The 23,413-nt window shown below is 37.4% G+C and overlaps 2 protein-coding genes across 4 annotated transcripts in view; one reads left to right on the top strand and one right to left on the bottom strand.

Annotated features, from left to right (window-relative positions):
• LOC145988994 (armadillo repeat-containing protein 5-like) overlaps positions 1 to 6,004 on the bottom strand; it is an 11,685-nt gene extending 5,681 nt beyond the window's left edge. The window contains exons 1-2 of the mRNA XM_083124295.1: positions 5,445 to 6,004; positions 1,870 to 2,090 (exon numbers count right to left, since the gene is read on the bottom strand). Of these exons, the coding sequence (XP_082980421.1) occupies positions 1,870 to 2,090; positions 5,445 to 5,702 (479 nt within the window). The 5' untranslated portion in view covers positions 5,703 to 6,004. The remainder of the gene's footprint in view (positions 1 to 1,869; positions 2,091 to 5,444) is intronic.
• A 7,095-nt stretch (positions 6,005 to 13,099) lies between these two features.
• On the top strand, positions 13,100 to 22,694 carry Polr3I (RNA polymerase III subunit I). 3 transcript variants are annotated; one of them, XM_083123567.1, is made up of 6 exons: positions 13,100 to 13,211; positions 13,243 to 13,314; positions 15,858 to 15,894; positions 19,484 to 19,579; positions 21,028 to 21,180; positions 22,477 to 22,694. In XM_083123567.1, exons 2-6 carry the CDS (start codon positions 13,298 to 13,300, stop codon positions 22,597 to 22,599), a joined length of 426 nt encoding a protein of 141 aa, XP_082979693.1. In that variant the 5' UTR covers positions 13,100 to 13,211; positions 13,243 to 13,297; the 3' UTR covers positions 22,600 to 22,694. The 3 variants fall into 3 exon arrangements, with proteins under 3 accessions (XP_082979693.1, XP_082979695.1, XP_082979694.1); XM_083123569.1 differs by lacking the exon at positions 13,100 to 13,211 and having other exon boundaries at positions 13,218 to 13,447; XM_083123568.1 differs by lacking the exon at positions 13,100 to 13,211 and having other exon boundaries at positions 13,234 to 13,314.
• The last annotated feature ends 719 nt before the right edge of the window (positions 22,695 to 23,413 follow it).

The raw sequence follows: 23,413 nt of genomic DNA, 5'->3' as shown, positions 1-23,413 counted from the left end.
TCAAATAGAAGAAAAATAACTAAGATAAAGAATTGTTCCCAACAATTTCCTTGGAAAACAATTTCAAAGAAATTAAATCCCCATTCACTATGTGCAATGTGGATATGGCTAACGATCCACTGAACTAGATCTGGTCAACCTGTTCGATTTGTAAAAGAGTGTACTTATACGCAGGTGTGAACTGCAGAGCAAGCAGCAGCTCTGTAGCACTGTAGAGGGGCAGAAAGGAGGGAAAGAGTGAGACAGGAGGCTTCATCAGTTGCATTTGTAGCGTAGGAAACAGCTCGTCATTTGATTTATGAGTAACAGTGAAGTGTGGTATTGTAATCACAGTAGAAGAAACAGGAGAAGGTTCTGTGAAAAGTGGGGTGCCTTAACCTGCAATATTCTTTTACCTCTTAACACCAGACGCCTGCACTGGATTATAGACAGTAATGAAACTTGTGAACTTCATGAAACCAACTATTTAATGCACTAAATAAAAGTGTCAGTTGTAACATTTAATTTACAATCTATGCATGGCATCTAGCAAGAGACTATACCTTCTGGCAAAAATAATCTCTATTGCAGACAAAACTGCAGCCAAGATTTCATTTCGAGAAAGGCCCAACATTTGATTTACAATGTATTGGACAATTGTTGGTCAAAATAATGTTGAAATAACAAACCTGCAATGTACAAGGTGCATTTCTTCTATAATGGCAAAGCAGTTGGAATACACTCATCTAGTGGCCATGTGACAAATGAGAAACGAGATGGGTTCTGGAAAATTATGTGAACGTGTTTGTGCGTTGGTTGCAGATTATTATTATTATTACCATTTTGAACAATGAGTTCAGGCAAATGGAACAGCTAAATGCTGAACATGCTGTGAAACACTTTGCTCATGCCAAAGCAAGCAAGAGAATGTTTTAGTTTTTCAAATAATAATTTTATGCTGAATTTAATATCGTTATTTATTTTTTGTATCTTGATTGTTCGATAAATACACATTCATTACGTGTTTTGCTCTAAAATGCAAACTTCTTGCAATAAGCATCAGCCACACGATGTGGATTTTCTGACTTAAAACATTATAAGCATACAATTTATCAAGGACCCCGCACACTGAGACGTGGAGAAACACGGAAATATTCGGCAACAGAACTTCTGTTGTCTGCTACTATTGAAATCAAATTGTGTAAGGCCCACTACAGGGAAATGCGCGGAACCGAAGCACGGAATTTCCGGCTAGAAGTCTGCAGGTTATCTTGAGGGTTATGGCCCACCGAGATGCCGGAAGCAAAACTGTTCCGTTCTGTTGCCGCACTTCCAGCATCTCCGTGTGTGGGGTCCTTAATTGTAACCGTCACATAGCGCAAGAAATACTATGGCGGGGAAGGGGGTCAAAAACATGACACACTGCTGGGCCTACAACGTTTTAGTTAAGACAGTGATTGTATGATATATATGGTAGGACCGTAGTTTGTCAGGGAAGTATGCTGTGCGCTGAAAGTTTATTCTCGCAGAATATGCTGGAAAATATGTGAAATTTGGGAGAAACACTAAAAATCACATGGTAGCTATATTAAATTTGCATTAAACACAAAGTATACATGAAAGATATGTTCAGCATGTTATTTTATCCACCTACTTTGACAATGATTAATGTTTCTCATTTTTTGCTGTTTTAGTGATTGTGCAAATTAAAGTATCTACACATAGGACATACAATACAAGGTGATGAAATGGTACCGTATGAAATGATCAATAACTTCACTATAATAAATCTCTGCACTAAAAAATAAATGAAAAAGTTCATATTTAACACAATCTCCTGTAAACAATGCAAATTTTTCTTCTCATGAGTGAACAGAACTGCAAACTTACCTCAAAGCTCTGACAGCCATCTGTTTTGTCTCTGTACTGCTACCCGACACCCTTATAACAGATACTAGTGCTGGAACGGCATTCTCGTTGTGGAGTAGATCTACGACCTGCGACTCCTTGCATAAATTTCCCATGAGCCTGCATACTCGGTTGACTATGCTGTCCTTTGTGATGTTCTTCAAAATAAGAATTAAAGGGGGGATGCCCTTCCATCTTCTGAACTGCAAAAAAAAGACACAATATCTGCATTACAGCAAACAAAACTTAATGTTGATACTTAGCAACATTTTACAACTAATTCATACCTAGAGACAGGACGTTAGGCACTAAAAAAATTTAAAATTGGCAGGCAAAAAGGAATTAAAAATCTAGATAATAGGCACTTAAACATATACTAAAAAATTACTCAAATGATTTGCATCTTTAAATTGCACTCTATTTAATTAGGACAACATACCTGAGTAATCATATGAATTTACACATCATATCCAAATCCAAAGAAAATAATACATACTTTGCATTCTGATTAGAACACTATATCACTGTTTCAGCACATTAGTCCTTGACAGTCATTAAGGAATAGTTACTGATTGCACACGACAATAAGATACTTCTTCAAATATTCCACTTTTCAGTTTTTTGTTCTATCCGTCAACACAATCTAAGAATCATTCTTGTGTCTTTTAACCGCTGAAAGTTCCAATCATCAACAAGAACCTGCTGACATTTTCCTTGTGCAGTTTAGCCTGCAACACCTGGAACTGCTAGAATTTTCAGCAGAATGTCATGCACAACATGCAATGCATTTACCAGTGTTATATTTCTATCTTACGACACTTGATCACATCTGATAATGCAGAATAGTTGGCAGCAATGAAAAACCAAGTAATTTCATACATTGTCCTTCAACAGCAACAGTTTTGCAAACAATGTATATTGGCGAAGTATCATCTTCACTGAGATTATTAACAATATCCAGTATCATGGTAAAGTTGCTGGCACAATATCAAGCTGCAGATAGCCATGTAGCCTACCCCACCTAGTTAATATTTGCTGTGGAGGTACGACTAGTACAGGGGCAGCTGAATGAAGGAAGTGATTGACAACTTAAGGAAGGGACGGAGTTGTTGATGGTGCTGCTTGCATTAACTTAAGTTGCAAGTGACCGTGTACAATAGAAGACAGAAATTTAGAAAAACATCTCTAAAAAGAAGTTTTGTGTCACCAGAAATGTAAGAGAAATAAGAACTAGAATTTTTATGATGCCGAGTGCAAGTATAACATATTCCGAAAATATTGACTACTGTACATTTCAATTGTTTTAATGCAATGTGAAGATAATTTTGAATATTAGATAAATAAGCATTTATACACATTATACATGAAAACAGGCATTATTCATGATAATAGGCAAACAAACAAAAAAGCAAAATGAACATTTGTTGATCGATTGATTTGCTTTATTTACTTCACTTTTGTGCCACTTTTGACAAATTTGCGAAGATGGGCATGGGATATGATGAAATTGATGAATGGACACTCACAAACATCCATGGCCAGGCCGGGATTCAAACCTGAGACCCCCTGGTGTCATAGCGCAATGTGATAACCACTCAGCGACTGGGGCCAAAAATGAACTTTTCTGTATGTAGCTTACTCCTAATATCATGACATGAACCTATATTAAGACATTTTGACATATGACATCAAATGACAATTCAATTGCCAAATGTGATTCAAGAGCAAGAGGTCAGATGTCAAGTAACACAGTTCTAGCCCATTTTGAAAAACCAAATTCCCTGACTTTGACTGCTTCAAAACACTCCAAAATTGATTGAATCTGTAATGTACACTTCCCCGATACATACAACGAAACATCAATTTGTTTTTCAGCTTTGTTTTTAACTATTTAGCTTCAAAAATTATCACCATTCCTTGGAAAGTCACTGTTTGAAAGAGCTGCTGTTACAGCTACTGTGCAGAGAAAGTAACTTGGATACAGTTACTCTCCTCGAAATGTAATATAGTTGCAGATTCTAGATAAGCTACATGTAGAACGTGCTCCTTGTATAAACTGCAAAAGTGGGCTTATCTCTTCTCATCTAAAATTAACAATAGGAACTGAAAGGTCTACAGAAGAAAATTTGGTAAGAGTCTGTTATAGGGAAAACACATTTCTTCAATTTTACAGGAGAAAGTACTTACGGAACTGAGTTTCTGTAGACTTTTGAAAGCTCGTGGAAGTGTTTTCTCCCTTCGTTCAATTTATTCGGCCGGTAAAACATGTATTTTTCGACATTAATGTCTCTCTGATGCACAAAAGCTCTTGCCTCCATTACCTTCGACTACGTGAACCAAATGTTCCGTGCGTTCGATGATGTAACCCCTGGCCAGTGTTTCCAACGCCGCCACTGTTTTGCCCGAACATGACAATTTTAACTATGTTTGCCTAACCTAACAGAACCTAACCTAACCTTGCCATGAATGGTTTGTGGGGCTATCCGTGCATGATTCATGGGGCTAATTGACTGGTTTGTGGGGCTATCCGTAAATGGTGGTGGGGCTATCCATGCATGGTTTGTGGGGTTTTGGAACCCAGAAAGAAAAAAAAAAATCTGTAACACGAAAGTAGGAATTTTTCGGTTAAGATGGTTTGAAACACTGCATACCCACAGATGATAGACAACGCTAGTCGAGATTTGCCCGCCATATTGCATGTAACAGAAGCAAAAAAGCAACGAACAACAAATACTCGTAATGTGAAAAATTACAATTATTTCAGTGAAAAAAAGCAAAATCCCACCTTAAATAATGTTTCGCAATGCATAATAGGTAAGTACAAATGTAAACAAAGATGAAATGGACGAGTGAAATGTGTTTTCCCTATAACAGACTGGTACCGAAAAGTTTTGCCACACCTTGGTAGTATTAACAAATACACCTCCAATATCTTTAAAATCTGAGTCGGTGGGTGACATTCTGAAATTTTGCTGGGTGATTTGATGGATTTGGTGGGATAAGTCCATAGCCAGCAGTTTGGCAGATGGATTTTGGGAAACTCAGTTCGGAGCTGTGGAAATATTTCTGAGCTTAATTTTACGGTAAAACTTCGATAGCGTTCCAACGGATTTCTTCATTTTTACACAAGAAACTACTTACCGAAATGAGTTTCAGCAGCATTTAGAAGTGCTTGTTGGTATTTTTTTTTCATCGAGAGAAACCAATGTTGTCCGTATATGCTAAAATGAACGAAATGAGTGCTAATGGAACCTAACCTAACCTCGTAGCCCCTCATCCCCGTGATGGTTCGTGGGGCTACCTGTGGATGGTTTTGGGGGCTAACGTCAATGGTTTAATAATTATTCTTTATGTCAAAAATTGAACTTTTTTTCATGAAAAAAGCAAAATAGCACCTTTGAAAAAACTTTCGCGATGCAGAATAGGTAAGTACGAATGTTAAAAATGACGAAATGAACGAGTGAGGGGTGTTGGGACGCTATCGAAGTTTTACCAATTTTACTTTTGTGGTGTAATAGTACTGGATAAAGAGGGGGGGCATATACCATTGAACTTACCTGAACTCTAGCTTCACCATCTAAACAGCAATTTCCCAAAATGCTTAGAGTCACGTCAAATATTTTTTCATTAGGCTTCTGTAGGAGTCTTATCAGGTACTTCACACCTCCAGATTCAATAAATGCCCTGGTCCCTTCTGAAGATTTAATGACTTTCGTTCGAACTTCGACTAGTGCTTGATACACGACGGAACTTGACGTTGATTTTAAGTTTGCCAGCAAAGCCTGTAACGGCCGCACTTTCTCTCGTGGTACCATTATTTACGATATCCTAACAGTTAATTAACACACACGTATCCGTATCCATTATTAAATAACAACACTAAAAAATATATTGACCTATATACATGACATCTAAGACAGATAGATAGGCTGTCATATTTATGATTGAAAATATGCTACTTGTTAATTCGCATTTATGTTCAGTTCATCGTAGATAGAAAAATACATATACAGTTTATACGTTAGAAAACTACAAATACATTCTTATTAGGTCTACAAGCACTAAATTAATAAAAATTAACACGGTATATTTTTAGACCACGTAATCATGATACGCCGCCCGATGCTCAGTTTTTCGATTCGTCTTATAAATGTTGCCAACTATGGCTTCTTCTTCTTCTTCTTCTTCTTCTTTGTGACCCTTACCGCCGGGTATATGGCAGTTTTGGTCAAAGGTCTGCGATGTAGTACACTTGTGAGCAGAAGTACCATTGAATCGAAGTCATAGTAAGTTGTGGTCGTAAAGATATTGTAATATTACACTTCACCGTATTTTAGTACTGATCAGAAGCTTGAACATACACACAAATTTCAAAATTGAATACCATTCTGTCTGGCAAAACTATATAATATCCACATCGTACACGGTGAAGGAGACGATAATAGGGATGGTATGGATATGGGAAATGGTATTTTGGCTCTGTGTAAACAGTTAAAAAGAGCGTGTCTGTACTTGCTTCTTAACGGGCAATGGAAGAAGAGATGAACTGGCGTTTGTTTGTTTTCTCCGCAATCACAAGCAGGGGAGGGATTTTGATGCAGTCTTGCTAGGTGTTCGTTTGTGCAAACGTGTCCCGTTCGTAGGCGAAGTGTGAAAGTTATCACTTCACGAGGAAGTTTCAGTTTATGAAACCAGGGTCGACTGACTACTTTTTCTGCGTACCATTTATAAGTGGTCGTATTTGCAATTTGATTAAGTGCCCGAACTTCCCATTGGGAATTAAGTTTCATTTTAACTCGGGGTAGAAGATCAGTATAGGATAAACGAAGGGGAGTAGGAAAAGGAGTGTTCTTTGCCTTTTTTGCGTATTGGTCCACTAAATCCTGATATATATTAAGATTGCTATGAGCTTTTACGTACGTAAATTGCACTCGTTGATCATTTTGGCGGAGATTTAATGTAGTTTGTAAGATCAGGGACGGGAGAATGGGCATGCGGTATGCATCTTTTCCACAACGATCGAGTGTAAATAAAACACTCATTGCGTCAGTTAGAATTAGAGTTTTTTTAAATCCCGCTCCACGGGCATAGAGCAATGCCTGGTGTATGGCATAACATTCTGCCGAAAATATGGACATGTCTTGCGGTAAGGAGAATTGTCTGACTATGTTTTGGCAAGGTGCGTAGAATGCGCAGCCGACATGTTCGTCATCTTTTGATCCGTCAGTGTATATGAAGTCATAGTCTGGCCAAATTTCTTTATAATATTCATGTCGACCGAAATCAACATAATTGACATTGACAGGTGACTCGGTAGGAATCCTCAAAGTGTAAATCAAGGGATTTTCTATAGTGTAACTTAAGTGATATGCTTCTCTATCTATGTTGTAACAATACAAAAAATAATATCTAGAACATGATCTATCCAAGGGTAAAGTTTCACCCAGTTTTCGTTGTATTGCAAATGCTTTATTGAAAGGATGGTTGTGTCTTTCCCATATTTTAAATAGAAATTTCGTAGTAGAATACTGGCGTCTAAATGAAAGGGCCTGTTCAGCGCTCTCGTTGTAGACACTAATATTTGGACTAGATTTCATTAATCCTAGACAAACACGGAGTGCCTGTCTCTGTAAAATGTCTATTTTATCGGCCCAAGTATCAATCGTCCCACCATAAACGGGTGCCGAATACTCGAATAAAGAGCGAAAGCAATTTTTGTAGAACAAAGTCATAATGGAGGGGTGTCCACCCCATTTCGTGTTCGCCAAACCTTTTAGAATATTGATTATTTGTTTTCCTTTTGCTAGCAGTTTGTTAATATGGACTTTCCAATCTAATTTTCTATCAAAGGAAACCCCCAGGTAAGTACAGGAAGATACTACCGGAATCTGTAGTATATGTGTCAGATTGTTAGGGTGTCGGTTTGATGTATAAGGGTTAAATATTATAATTTTTGATTTCTCGGCAGAAAAAGATAAACCGCGAGATAATAATTGAACACGTAGAGTATGAATCAGGTTGCGCAATTCTAAAATTCCTTGTGTGGTGTCTGATGTACTTTGATAAAAACAAAAATCGTCAGCATATTGAATGATGTTGTGAGTGGCCCTTGGTATTTGATGTATATATTTGGTGTAAATGTTAAATAGGAGGGGACTCAGAGGGGAGCCCTGTGGTATTCCGCTCCGAACCAGTCTCGGGCCCTTCACATCATTATGAAACCAGAAGACCAGAATACGTTCCTGATATAGATTCCAAGCTATTTTAGCCACAATCGGGTGAATGTTTATTGAATCAAGAAGATTGCATAATATTGAAATGTCAACGGAGTCATATGCTTTAGCGATGTCAACAAATAAGCTGAAGCAAAATTGTCTCAGGAGTTGGCTATTTTGAATAGCAACAGTGAGTGTAGCAATAGCATCCTGACTACCAAGACCGATGCGAAATCCTAATTGTGTGGATGGGAAAAATTGGCGTTTTTCTAGTGTCCAAACGATTCTATGTTGGAGGGTACGTTCGAATAGTTTAGCCATAACTGGTATCAAAACTATAGGTCGATATGAAGAGGCTTGCATGGTTGGTTTGTTTGGTTTTAAAATAGGTATCACAATATGTTGGGTCCAGCCACGTGGTATTTTTCCTCTGCGATATACATAATTATAAATCGCAGCAAGAATTTCGAACCCTTGAACTGGTAAGTGCTTTAGAATTTCATAGGTAATACCATCGTATCCAGGTGCCGTGGATTTGATTTTATCAAGGATATTTTTTAGTTCTTTAACTGAAATAGCTGGGAAGTCATCAGTAAATTCGGTAGGTTCACGGTCATAAAAGGGGGAAGGCATAGGGACGGATGGGGGGGGGGGGGTGAGAAGATCCATAAAATCTGATTCCCATGAAGTATCAATTGGACGTGGATGGGAAACATGGGGATGTCGGAGAGAATTGAATTTCCGCCAAATTATACTAATTGGCACGTTAAGGTCAAGAGACTGACAATATGATTTCCATGCCTGACGTTTAGCTTTGATATATGTTTTTTTCGCTATCGCCTGGGCATTCTTTAATTCTCGCCAGGTATCCGGCATAGGATATCTGGCGTATAATTTTGCTAATATTTTCTTTCTTTTTTTAATTGCGGCACAGGTTGGGTTCCACCAATAGAGTTTTGGAAAACGGTCAAAAGAGTAAAACTTTTGTCTTGTTCCGCTGTCATCGAGTGCGATTGTTAGCATTTGCAAGAATTGGGTATATGTAATGGTCCTTACTGAAGCCGAATCATCACTATAATATAAACGGAGAAAAGAAGTGCGGAAATTTTCCCAGTTTATGGAATCGCGTTTCCAGCGACGAACCGGAGGTACGGTTGTGCTTGTAGTCGATAAATTAGCCGGTAAAGAAAGGAAAATTGGGGTATGATCACTCCCTCTTAAATCCATGTCGTTAAACCAATTGATGTTATTGAATATATGTGGTGATACTAAAGTGAGGTCTATACTCGTCGGGCTGGATCCGTTATGAGGATAATGTGTGGGGGAACCATCATTCAGAATAATAAGGTTATTTTCAGTAACCCAATTTTCTATTGTGGTTCCCAGCCTATCCGTCCGAGAGTTATGTGCATTAAAATCTCCTGTTATCAAATATGGACCCGGAATGATTGTAAAAAGTTCGTTCAAAGCTGAGAGTGGGATATTCTGAGAAAGAGGATGTGGTGGAAGGTACATAGATATAAGCGTAAATAAATAATAAGCATATTTAATTCGGGCGGCAGCTATTTCACCTTGGTATTTTTTTATTATTGGGAGGGAATGTGGAATGTTAATTACGGAATGGGGTATATTTTCATGGACATATACAGCAACTCCCCGTTGATTTTGGTCAAAGGGAGGGCCGTACATTATGTAGTGTGGTAACCGATAGTTCTCATGATGTGTACCTTTCACCTCCTGTAGACAGATAAGTTGTGGACGGTAATCCGCCAAAATATCTTGAATTTCGCATTTACGTGCCGATAGACTGCGCACGTTCCATTGTAGAGTAACAGGCAAGGACATGTTTTTAGGATAAGGGAGGGGAGGTGATAGAGATAAATATGAAAGATATCGGGGCGTATTAACGACCCGACATAATAGACAAGAGGTGTGACGTAAGTTCTTGTATTCTTCTAATTATTTTCTCCTGTTCGTGTATTTCTGGTATATTAACTACAGAGGCCCATAGATCCGGAATAAGATCAAGTAGAGAACGATATATTGATCGCTGTTCGGGAGATAATGTGTCTCTGGCACCATATGTCCGCATAGGGGGTAAAGTGTTATCGGAACGAGTCTCTGTTAGGCCTTGTTGACCTTGAACCTTCTCGTCTGTACGAATCGTGATACTTTCTGGTGTACTCTTGGGTGGAATTCTCCCAAGTGCACCAGCTCCTGTACTACGAGGCGGAGGAAAGGCTCGGGATCCTATTGGGGGTGAGGGATGGAAAATATCATCATCTGAGGCACTGGTAGAAGAGTCCGAGGTGTCAGAGGTTTTCTTATTATTTTTCTTCTTACGTCTTCTTCCACGTGTAGGGCGCACCAGAGGTGTACAGTCCTGGGTAGAGTTAGCTTTATTATTTGTAGGAGGTTCTTGTCTCACGATGTTGGAATAAGTGTTTCTTCTTGTAGAGGCCGGTGGTCCACCAAAAGAGGTACCTGCTTCCAGGGTAGGTAAGGTTGGGTATGTATGTGGATCGTGTAGTGATCGTAATACCTCCGCCTTTGTGAGAGGGGCTACATATGTACCCCGTATTTTGTGGCTTGCCTCAAAGTAAGAAATATTTTCTATTGCCATACGAGTATGTATGGCATGAGCTTCCCTCCTAGCTGGACAATTCTTATCTAGAGCATTGTGTTGTTCTTTGCAATTTATGCATTGGGGTGGTTTGTTGCAAGATTCCCCATGCTTTGGGGATCCACATTGTGGGTAATTTGCTTTCGATTTGCACTGATTTGCACCATGAGACAGTCTGTAACAGCATTTGCACTGCAAGACAGGTCTAATACGAGGTTGTACGTCCTTGATTTCGAGATTTAATATAATTTTTTCTGGAAGTCTGTTTCCGCGAAAAGTGACACACACTACAGTGGAATCTCTGAGTGTGAAATTCGCATCGGAGTTCCAAATTTTCTTTTGTTGTCGTTTGGCACTTATTGCCTGTATGGGACCAGCATCAATTCCTTCCAGAATATCTGTTTCTGTTAAGTCTATGGCCACGCCAAAAATTAAACCCTCTCTTTGAACTAACGATTGGGGTACGCGGGCCAGTACGGCTAGTTGTGTGTGTAGTGTTCGGTCATTAACGAACGTGTTGGCTGCTTGTGCACTAGCAAATGTGACTCTCACCCGATTTCGTCCACATTGCTCTACTAGATCAACTGGGATTTCGTTTTTACGAAAAAAATTGCCCAAACTTCCCCCATTTAGTTTGCCAATATTTTTATCCACTCCTTCTAATAAAACAATATATGGTCCCGAATGATCTCTAGAATAATTAAAGTTAGGTATAGCAGATGTGGGTGATTTAGCTACTTTTTCCTGGCCTACTTCATTGTTTTCCTCTCTTTGCCTTTTGGGAACACGTTTGCTTTTGTGATCCGTCATGTCAACTTCTTCTCGATCATTTATATCTGCCCAGTCATGGCCGCGTGCACCAACGCCGATTATTTCGAAGTTCAGATAAACGAGATCAATTGTAATCCACTCTAAATGAACTTGGTTTAAAGATTTGCATTGCACCAACGAAAAACGACGTTCACGAGATTCCGTTCAAATGATCCGAGATTAATTTGTAAGGCTATACCTGATTGGTTGGCTAAAACAAATGACAATCAAGAACCCCACAGAGTAGTGTGATGTGTTAAAGTATCAACGTGTAAGAGAAGAAAGTAATTCGGGCCGCAAACTTATCTGAATTTGAGAAATGTACTGGTCAACCTTGTCGACGAGTACAAGGATGTAGTAGTATGTAAAGAAATAATAATCTTAAAAAAAGAACTGACGGCGCAAGACAAAAGGATAAGGAGAAAGCATGGAACCTTCTTCTACGGGACTTCAATGCCTTACGAAATGCATTCGCGAGAGAACAGCGTACGCTAATATGGTATGGTACGCTCGCCCGCTCAATAAAGATATTTTATTTTTATTATTACTGTATTGTGGTAAGTATTTGAATTTTTCATTTCTTAATTCTTATATATTTATATTATTGTCGTGTCGTGTAAATAGCCAGTAACATGTATTTTCGTAAATTTATACAATCATATTTCCTCTGTTGTAATTTACCTTGCACATGCATATGTTTTGTGTTCTGGGATAGAAAGTACAGTATTTAGAAACATTTCGACTTTGTGCCACAGAACCACAAATTATTATTATTATTTTGGCAGTTTTTAGTTTACTTTACACATTTCTCGAATTATCGGCATTGTACATCCAACATCTCTAGCGTTTGCACGCCCTTGATATCACTTTCCGCTCTTTTTATATTCAAAAACAACTGCCTGCAGTCGAAGCGTCAGTATCGTGAACCAGGATCAGACACCAAAACGGTGGCGAATGGCCGATCAGAAGATAAACTCGTTTTGATGTTCCTAGATCGCGATCAAGTGTTGAACCGTGTTGGTGCAATGGAATTCTCCAATGATCCTTTCCCGATCCGAGTTTAAAATTTGATCTTCATTCGTGCACACGGCCATCATTCTGGTTTTCCGTTACGTCAGCCAAAGCTAACATAGCATTGGCTGCGTTAAGTTCATTACTACTTTCTTCCATGTTGGGACGATCTAATTGTTTCCCGGTATCCTTTTGAAACAACTAGAAAAATGTCTGTCACAACACAATCGTAGCACTCGATAGTCACACTTTCTTACGCTTTTCGCGTTCAAAACCTATCACGTATGTATTTATCTAATCCTGAACCTTTCACTTCTAATAACAGATAACTTTCAAGTCCACAATTATTAAAAAACCATGTAAAATAGACACTTCCAGAAAAGTACAACTTGAAGTTCCCATATATAATTTACGTAAAAATCGCCAACTATGGCAGTAATCTTTCGGGCGGGATTTCATGGCGAGCATAAAATTAATCGGGCAGTTTCATCCTTTTCACCAAGGATAATGTAATAGCAGAGAGCAACGTGGTAATGGATTATCCTTGGTTTAACGTGTTGTTTGCTGTGCCAGTGACATTACCAATTCCAACATAAAAATCACTATCACTATCACTTTATAAGTTGTAAACAAACACAAACTTTTCGTTTCATAACATTCGGTTCAAAGAGAATCCCATTCTCTTTGATTCGGTTCGGTGGTGGTAAAAATATCGGCAGAAAATAATTAACTTGTTATCTGTCACTTGCATATGGATACACGACATACGTAATATAGCATTTTCATTGACGTTATATTTTAGAAAATGAAGTAGGTAATAAGCATTTTGTTTTCCAACAGTAGAGAAGCGAAGCGAAAATCTTAAACTTTAAATGCAAGCGTGGTAATCAATTATGGAAGTGTAAGTTTATTTATAAGAGGTTTGTATTTTAGTGGGGGCCCAAGATAGACAGTGGTGATTTTGCAAATAATCCTTTCCATACACGGGGAAAATCTCATCATGAAACATCAGTCAACCTAGATTCACTGGAAATTCTACATATAGAAAGGGTTTCTCAATCTTAGGGCTTCCAAGGAAAATGAGGAAAGCACTTTGATGGTGTGTCTGAAAGTAGATTCATCAAAACCAAATGATAACGGTGCAATTTAAATCTGCAACCACTAACCATATATTAGGTGTATAGATTTCCAGTGATACTATGTTGGAATCCCAGAATAGGCACATGTAATTTTTGTGTTTTTACAAGTGCCAGATTTCATAGTAATCCATACCCCCCACCCCCCGTACACACACAGATACATATACATGCATATAGACCGACTCTACATGCTGATATGAATTGGGCCTACAGTTTTGTCTCTTATACTTTCAGGGAAGCTGTAGGAATGTATCAGTAATTTAAAAAACAGCTGCACAGAATGTTCTAAAAGACAACAAGAAATGTCTTAAAATTTGTGCCATTTATCCTGCAAAACCGAAATTTAGTTCATTTACTTTTTTTTTGTCAATCACTGTGCTGTGTATTACAGATTTACAGATGTATCATTATGAATCTTTGTTGTTGTGTGATCTTTAAATTAATTGTTTGATTTAGTTTATTTAACATCACATTTCTGCTACGGTAAAAGATGCCTATTGGCGGAACGTATTTCTTCATTTTTACACAAGAAAGTACTTACTGGAATGAGTTTTTCTAGCATTTGGATACTTCGTGGATATATTTTCTGTCATTGTAGAATCTGCTGCAGCGGTAAATCATGTGTTTTTCACGATATTACTACAACCACTATGTTTACCTAACCTAACCTTTCCATAAATGGTTTGTGGGGCTATTTATGAATGGTTCGTGGGGCATTTATAAATGGTTTTTGGGGCTATCCGTGTATGGTTCTTGGGGCTATTATTGACATTATTTTCATCACAAAACGTTAGAAAAGCAATAGTTCACCTTAAAGAATGTTTCGCAATGCACAAATGTAAAAAGTGATGAAATAAACAAGTGAAAGATGTTCGTCCAATTGACAACATTTAATTCTGCTACTTTTGACTAGTTGCAACAATGGGGATGAATGGTGACAAGATAAACTGCGAGTCCAGGTACCAGAGCATCATTGAATCTGGTAACATTGCAGTTAACTTGGTGTACTACGTGGAAGTGAGGTTTACTTTTAGATGCCTTCAGAAAAGGCCACCCCCTTTAAATCAATCATGTGATTGCTGAAAGCTAGTATTGACAAATATTTTGACGATTGAGGTTGTAATTATTCTTTATGTATTGATAAGGACATAACTCAAAAAACATAAGTAAACACACATTCACTTAATTACTGCCATGTTTCCGAGAGTTGAATGGATATAGCAAGAAACCTTCTGATTTGCAAATCAGGTTTTTATAAATTGAACGGTACTATTATAGTATAGGGGTGAAACCTATAAATCATATATTTCACACTTTTTTTACATTGCTAACGTACTATTTTGGAATGCGGAACATTTCCTAAGGTGAAATAATGCATTTCTAACTAAGATAATGTCTATTTTTTTACATTTACAAGTACTTACTGTTATTTGTTATTTCGATTCTGTAACACATTATGGCGGGCGATAGCGTACTGTTTCAGGGTGCGTTGTGCGAGTGTTTTGTCGATTTATGCAGTGCTGCAACCTCGTTCACCAGAAAATACCTACTTTCGTGCCCGGATTTGAAATTATGCTAATATGTCACAAACCATTGACGTTAGCCTCACAAACCATTGACGTTAGCCCCAAAAACCATTGATTTTAGCCCCAAAAACCATTGATATTAGCCCCAAAAACCATTTTCCGTAAGGTTAGGTTATGTTAGGTTAGGCAAGCATAGTTAAAAAAAAATAAACAGACACGTTATGTTCTAGTGAAAATATGGCGAGGCTGAAACACTGACTATGGGGTTGCATCATCTTAACACACAGAACATTGTACTCTCATGCAGAAAGCAAATGGTGGCAGCAGAAACAGCGTGACGGACAGAGATTTTTGCAGAAAACAACATGTATTTGCATTAAAATGGATCAAAACTACATTAACGAACTTCCACAACGCTACAGAAAATGATTTCCGTAAGTACTTTCTCCTGTAAATTTGAAGAAATCCGTTACCCCTATACTATAATGTTACCAATTGAACATTAAAAATATTCAGTTCTTCTTATTTCCGTTTCAGTTCCTGTAATTGACCATTTGTTTCCTGAAAGCCCAATGCTACCCCCACCTCCTCATGAAAGCATCCATAAGCATTTGGAAAACTAATGTATTTTTGTTTCTATCTACAGAGTGAACCATAATGCTGCCGCATTAAGCAATTACGAGGTAAGTTTTTTCATCCATTGCACATTAAAGTTGTTCATTACATACAGAGTGATCCAATTATCACACACATATGTTGATGTTAAATCTTGTAAGGTCATGCTACTCCACAACCTGCCAATAAGTGAGGTAAATACCCTCTGAATACAGTGAACTGTATACGTGCCTGCAGTGTAGTGTTCTTCATTAAAGGAGTAGCACAACTTTTTCCTTGGAACAGAGATTTTTATTGTTGACAAGTATTTTGCAAAGCACTTCTGTGCACAGGTTGCTGAGAGATTTAGTTGTAAAGACAGTACCAGAGTTGAATTTGACTTGTAAAAATTACATTTCCTTGTATGCATATTGAGTAAGTCCTCTACAATTGACATGCGTCTTAATCATCCATTAGTGTTTACATTGTTATACGTACATTTGTTGGTGTCTATGAATTTATATGTAGTTCATTACCCACTTTTTCAAATTTTCTACAAGGGATCTGATGAAGCTGGTGTGAAGATTATAAAGAGCTCTGCGTATCACAGTTTGGAGCTAGCGTTTTTGCCCTGTTCATGTCTAATCCTGTTGCCTTTGAAAAGTTCTTCCATCCAGCTATCTCAAGTTTGTCTAGGGTCCTTTTTCATTATTATTTTACTTTTATTTTTTATGTTGTCTCTTCACCATTTCTTGTATCATTTTATTCATGTAACATTTATTATAATTATTTGATCAAAAGCAGCATTTTGTAGCTAAATCGTACCTTTTAATTATCATATTATAGCTACCACTAAAAAAGCCATACGCATTCTCGGTCTTCTATACAGATTTAGCAAGATTCAACACCCATCATCTCTTGCTTTATTCTTTAAATCTTTCATCTCGCCCTTCCTTGAATACTGTTCTCCAATTTTGGCAATGGCCTCAAAAAACAATCTCACCAGAATAGATTCTGTTCTCAGTTTCTTTCTTGCAATTGTTCGCCATAGAATACCTTCCTTTCGACATGTATCCAAATCAGACACCATGGCTGCTCTGAATATTCACACTCCATCCTTTTGTCGTGATCCAGCCGACATGAAATTTTTATATAAGATAATAAATGACAAAATCAGAACAGATCTCCTAATCAGTAAATTCTCACTTAGGGTACCCCAAAAGCAAACGCGCAACCTGCAACTCTTCTACAACCCAACCACTAGGCTATCCCTTCTACAACGCTCCTTGTTTTGCAGGCTCCCAGAAATCTACAACAAACTTCCCCTGAATGTAGATATTTTCCTTCCAGAACGTAATTTATGTATATTACTGACCAAGAACATGTAAATCTATCCCACCTTGTTATTGTTTCTACCTTTTGTTATTTTTGGTTTCTACTTTATGTTGTTTCAGTGTAAAATGGCCAAATAAGACTGTATCTGAAACTCTGAGTAAATAAATAATAGTTAATACTGTAAGCACATATAATAAATGTCAATTTAAATATACTCCATGTCATGGGTTAGGTGGCAGAGCAGCTTCAGGCTGAACCTTGCCCATTCAAATGAAGGATTTGAATTTGAAGGTGTCCCCGTTGAATACCTAGTGAAGGCACATTGCACAGTGGTTCAGGTCCCACTTTAAACTGCAGATTCAGACCCAATTAACCTATCTGTGCATAAAGTAGACTTAAAACAAACACTTTATCTTGCCAAATCTTTTTCCACATATTTCACCCTTTCAATGACCACCCCCCAAAACTGTGAAGAGTTCATTACTTGTTTTAAAGGTTGAATTTTTATAGTTTGATTTCAAAATATTTTTTTTCTTTTCCCCACTAGTAGAGAAAACCTACTGATTGCATGACCTTGTATTTAGTGGTGGGACTTGCATGCTTTGATGATACTCTAGTCCAGTAGATCCCTAACTTTTTTTTTGCATCACGGTGCACGTATACCATGTGTATTTTAGTTTATCTTTATCAAGTTGTCAGTTGATGTTAATAAATTCTTTCTCAAATTTTAACCAGTTTAAATTCTCATATAACCTTAATTTTTCCCATTGCACATGTGGGTCTTTGACATTCAGATGACCAATATTTTTAAGCATTTATAATAATAACCCGTGGTGCAACAGCCTGTGAGGGCCAAGGCCTACCTACCGACTGCCGGCCTCACTCCCACCTGTCGAGGTGCGAGATCATCCAACCAGTTATGGGGTGACGTGTGGTCAGCATGTCGAACTCCCTGTTGTCGTTGTTGGTTTCCATGACCGGGGTTCACTACTCATTCGTAACTCCCCTATTATCTCACGATGGTGTGTAGCCACCAGTCCCATACTCAGACCGCACAGCTATGGTGCGGGACCTTTTTGAGCATTTGGGTATGTGAAATGTCGTCAAGTTTTATTTAATTTGCAATGCTATTTTCCACAAATTTCACATTCACCATTTGTCATTTATTTTAGTAATTTTTCTTTCCAATCTTTCCACGTGGCACTTACCAAGTGCTCCACAGAGCACAGTTTGGAAACTGCTGGTCTACTATACTGGCACTACTGTAGCTACTGGTACGGTCTCCCATGTCAAGGAGGCTAAGGGTGAGAAGTCGGACCAAGAAGCAACATACTGATCATTAGCTCCAAAGAGGAAAGAAGTTGGTACTTCGTGGTACACCCTCTGACGTAACTGTCATGTCTAATTTTTTGATCACATGTAAGCAAGCTGAAGTGAGGTGCCAGTGGGGCTTCTGCCCATCCCAAATATTTAAGATTAAAGAAAATAAAAATTTCAATTAATAATATATGAGCACATATAATTGCAAGTAAACATATAAAGACACAAATTCATGTTTCAGGGAATGCAAAACATGGTACCAAATTAATGTACTGGAATAAAGTACTTATTTGCCCACAAAGCTGATTTAACTTAAAATCAGTTCATGTAAATAACATTTCTAGGGACATCTGTATTGGTAAATGAGTACGGAATCAAGTACTTACTTCATTTTGTGCTCTATTAATTTTATTGGCCACTACAACCATTGACTTTGGTTATGCTTGGGCAGTCCCAGGTTCAATTCCTGTGGAGGCACATAACACAGTTGTTTCAATTCCACTTTAAATTGCAGGACCAGTCCTTTCAGCTTACCTAAGTATAGAAGTAAATTCTTCCTAGTTCTAATAATGCATATGTGGTTGGTTAGGAGGGACAGGTATAGCACTCTTAGCCATCAATTTTCATGACTGGTTGCTCCAGTGTGTGCTTGTAGATGGACCCTTTGATAAATCCCACTCCTCTCGCACCCAATCAACACTAGTTCATTGTTGCCACCATGCCCAGATCGACGGTCTGGCTTCTCAAAAATGACAAGACTAGCAGAAGAAACTAATAAAGTGCATGCCAACAATGTATCATTTTACTTATTTTTCTGTAAAAAGTCTGTTATTTGTGTATTTCTATAAGCAATCCACAAATCATGTTAACAAATATGTAAATAATAACATGACAAATTATAATTATCTCGGGCCCATATAAGTTAGTGCCCTGCCACCACCCAGTCTCATTTCACACATGAGTATGAGAGTGTTCTCCTACAAATTTTACTAGTTTACCATTGTTATTTGTTGTTTACTCCAGGTCCTTAGCCTATTGCAAGAGCTCAAGGGTCACGATGAGCGAGGGCAGAGGAAAATCCCACGGACTCTGCGACAGTTGGCTACAATTGCCTATGAGGTAGGTGATCATTCTTAAAATGTCGTTTACTGGTTCAAGAAGAACATTAAGTGACTGACTTTCAATCTTGTCACCAAAGTTCTAGAGTTTGAATCCGGCATGGGTGTCCTTTGCGAGTGTCCCTTCAATTTCATCTAATCCTGACTTATCCTTAATATCATGATTAGCTGAAAGTGACAGAAAACAATGCTACATAACAAAAATACAAATGAAAATGTCTGTTGCTGCGTTAAGAGCAAACCACAATACAAGGATGGTTCTTGATAAAGACAAGAGTCATTATCAAAAGTGTGCACCTGTCCAGGGTTTTGTTGCCCTTATGCAGTGGAACCTCGATTTTATATTTTTCAGGGGACCAAGCTGAGAAAACTTAAAAAATGGGAAAATGTAAAATTGAGGAACATTTTATTACATTTTGCTTTGTTGGGCCCATGAAGACTGAATGTATAATGTGGGATAATGTAAATTCCGGGAATGTAAAATTGGGGTTCCACTGTATGAACTAAAGAGTGCCTAAAAAGTGTTAACAATATCCGCAAGTATATATGTATCACCTTCAATACCTACCAGTATAAGCATTTCAATATTTACAAAATTTAGAATTAATATTTTATAACTTTTGCATTCAATATGACAAAAGTTTTTGTAAAAGAAAGTTACCTCTTGTGGAACAAAGATCCCAACACAAGGCAATAGATAGACCAGTACACTAAGTACCGAGTTTAAATTATACAACATCTAGTTTTGCTTCAAATTGAATACCTTCTATTTTTTGCCAATATATTCTCCTCCTTTTTTTATACTATGTATAACATGAATAGTTATATTGTCTCAGGGTTTTTATTTGCACTTTTTCAAAAGATCACACAAAATCCATTACTAAAATAAGAAAACTGGGACTTGGTTACATCAATAACCAACCTGGATTTGTACAAGTGCTCAACATAGCCTAATGCACTACGAAGTCAGAGGCCCCAGGTTTGAATCCTATGTAAGGCATGGTATGTATCATTGTCAGGGTTATGACAAGACCAAGAAATTTTGAAAATACATCTAAAAATCTAGAAAACTCAGGAAATATCTTTTTCTTTTTTTTTTGTAGTAGTAGTAGCAGAATTTTGGAACAGAAATTCCACTTGATGGAAAATATTACATGTAAAGTGCTTGTGTAGTTAATTTTTGTGATTTGTTTTGAACAATGTTCAATAAGTTTTCTTCCCTTGGTTATTAGCATGTTAAAGCACCACAGTTGGTCTGGAAACAATTGCCTGTAAAAGTGAGGGAATTCGTTATGTTAAAATATGTAATTGTATTTATACTATCATAAAACACATTTGTTTTCAAGAGATATGTCAATGCCAATGGTGGGAACTATTATACATGTTGCAAATACACAGTTCCATCCTAGTTCAAAAAGAGTCCTGACGACAGTATTATTTCTTTTGCAGACTACCAAGTATTTGGAGGAGACACCAGCCAAACATCAAAGTCCGGAGATAATAGAGAGTTTCCTGAGAGGGTTGGCACCTTATAAGCTGACAAAAGCAGAGAAGTTGATGCTGTTGAATCATCGGCCGACAACACCAGTGGAAATACAATTGGTAGGAACTGTTTCCGGGGGAATAGGGCTCAATTGATACCGATACCAATTTCCACCAACACCGAGAAAGAGAGACAGACAGAAGTGATGCTTTGAAATTGAAACAATTTAAAGTAGTTCAGGTTATTTATAAATTTTAACATAATATAAGTTTTCCATTGGAGGTATACCACATCAAGCTACCAGAGTTTTGCTTTAAAATATTTATAAACTCACATGGAATCATCATTTAATCTCAACACCAATTATCTCCACAATGGTGTTGCCAGAAATAATGAAAATTTTGTGTGATTTCCGGGATATTTACTCTTGTGAGAGTGCTGTGTGTCATTTTTGTGGACTTCGTGAGACTCCAGAAAAGTATTGGCTGGTATCAGGGATTAACTTCAAACCGATACTTTCCAATATCGATACATTAGCATCAATATCAACTCAACCTAGTGGGGAATATCTTGTATTCAGAATTTTCGAGAGCTGGATTCATTCAGAGCACTTTTATCATCACTGCAATGAAAGCACAATGCACAATTTTATTTTTTAAATGTAGTCTGGGTCAAATCAAAATTTTTTAAAGCTTGTGAATATTGCATTCAGATAGGTTTCTTGGTATGCATGCATCAAACTGTGCACAACTGCCTTGAACTCAACAGGGTGCAAATTCATGCACACTAAAAACTTGTAAAGTAGGCTCTTGAAAAGGCACAATAAAATTTTAAAAATGCATCAAAATACACAATAAACGCGAACTTATTCATTTTCCATGTACACTTATTGACTTTTATTTTTTGTATTCTATTGTACTTTTCTTAAATCTGTGCTGCTTTTCTGTTAAATCACAATAATAATGATAAATGGTGGTTTCACAAAATTAATGAAAGAAAACTTACAAAACGGGAGATTGTCTTTACAAAATTGTAGAAACCCTGATCTAAAAGTAACAGTAAATTATCAAAACATTTTGAGCTTGGAATGCAATGTTCAGTGACCAAGAAATGTGTGTGATGCACATTCTTGCCTTTTTTTATTATTTTGTATTAAAGCTTACACTTAATGACTAAAACTTACAATGCAGTGTATTGTGGAGAAGAAGAGTAGCAAAAGAAAGTGAAATAAAGTATACAAAGTCATTGAAAGGCAATATTGTGCAAAATAGGCATTTGTAGGCACTATAAAAATACTGTATTGGGCTGGAAAAAACATTAATTTAATGTTCAATGAATTTATTGTAATTTAGGGTCTGATGATCTTGCAATAGTGGTTACAGGTTAATGCAAAACGAACCTTTGTTTCTCCTCAGATGGTTGAGGAAAGTGAGGAGAGGTTGACAGATGAGCAGGTGGAGGGGTTGCTGGAGGTGGTTGCACGGTTTCTGCCCGGAGATCCTCAGAATGAGAGTTGGCCAGATGAAGACGATGGATAAGCCACAAGGCATCATGGACTTACTATACGTGGTTTTTCTACTAAAATACTGTGTGTTACAAGTGTAATATCTTCTCAAAATAAAGTTATTGTTTTGTAGAATTATGCTTCTTGATACATTTTAAGATAGTGCATTTACTCACTTTGTTATAATTAAAGAAAAAATATATAATAAACACTTACGTGAGTGAGTTTCATTGTTAAAACAATCTTGTAAACGACGTTTCACAGAGCTACGCTCCGCTTCAGGTTTCTTTTCAATCAGCACATAAAATACTTCAAGTAAACAAATCCAGGATTGGGTAAAAAGGTTTTGGATTAAAAGACGTAAAATTATATAACTGTTGAAAATGCCATAAGGACTTGACAATACTTCTAAAGGAGCTGTGTTCCCATCCTACCTAAGTGGCTGACTGACTGCTGTTACGTACGTATGTTACATTTCTTCCAATGAGAACTCGATCGTTTCCGATGCTGCGTGACCTGGAATTTCACACTCGTTATAGTTTTTACCCCATCGTTTCAACATTTTGATCCATTTTTCATCCAAGTTACAGTCGTCTCTATTTAATTTTGTCTATACAAATGTATGCTGCCTCATGTGAAATGTCATTTACAAGATTGTTTTAACAACGATACTCACTCACGTAAGCGTTTATTATATAGTTTTTCTTTAATTATGCTCCTTGATTTATCTTGTTCAATGCTGTGAACGGGTTGGTATAATAAAGTCAAGATCACCATGTTTGAAACTGATTGCTGATGTATAGCCTCTAGGTGAAGTAAATAAGGCAAAATTTCAAACAATTGAAGGG

This window comes from Lepisma saccharinum, chromosome 6 (genome assembly GCF_977018435.1).
Source record: "Lepisma saccharinum chromosome 6, izLepSacc3.1, whole genome shotgun sequence".
Lineage (NCBI taxonomy): Eukaryota > Metazoa > Arthropoda > Insecta > Zygentoma > Lepismatidae > Lepisma > Lepisma saccharinum.
This window is presented reverse-complemented; position numbering and strand designations above follow the sequence as displayed.

Coding starts and splice junctions, on each gene's coding strand:
- Polr3I (XM_083123567.1), top strand. Junction 15,895..19,483: donor CCGCATTAAGCAATTACGAG/GTAAGTTTTTTC, acceptor TGTTTACTCCAG/GTCCTTAGCCTATTGCAAGA. Junction 19,580..21,027: donor TGGCTACAATTGCCTATGAG/GTAGGTGATCAT, acceptor TTTCTTTTGCAG/ACTACCAAGTATTTGGAGGA.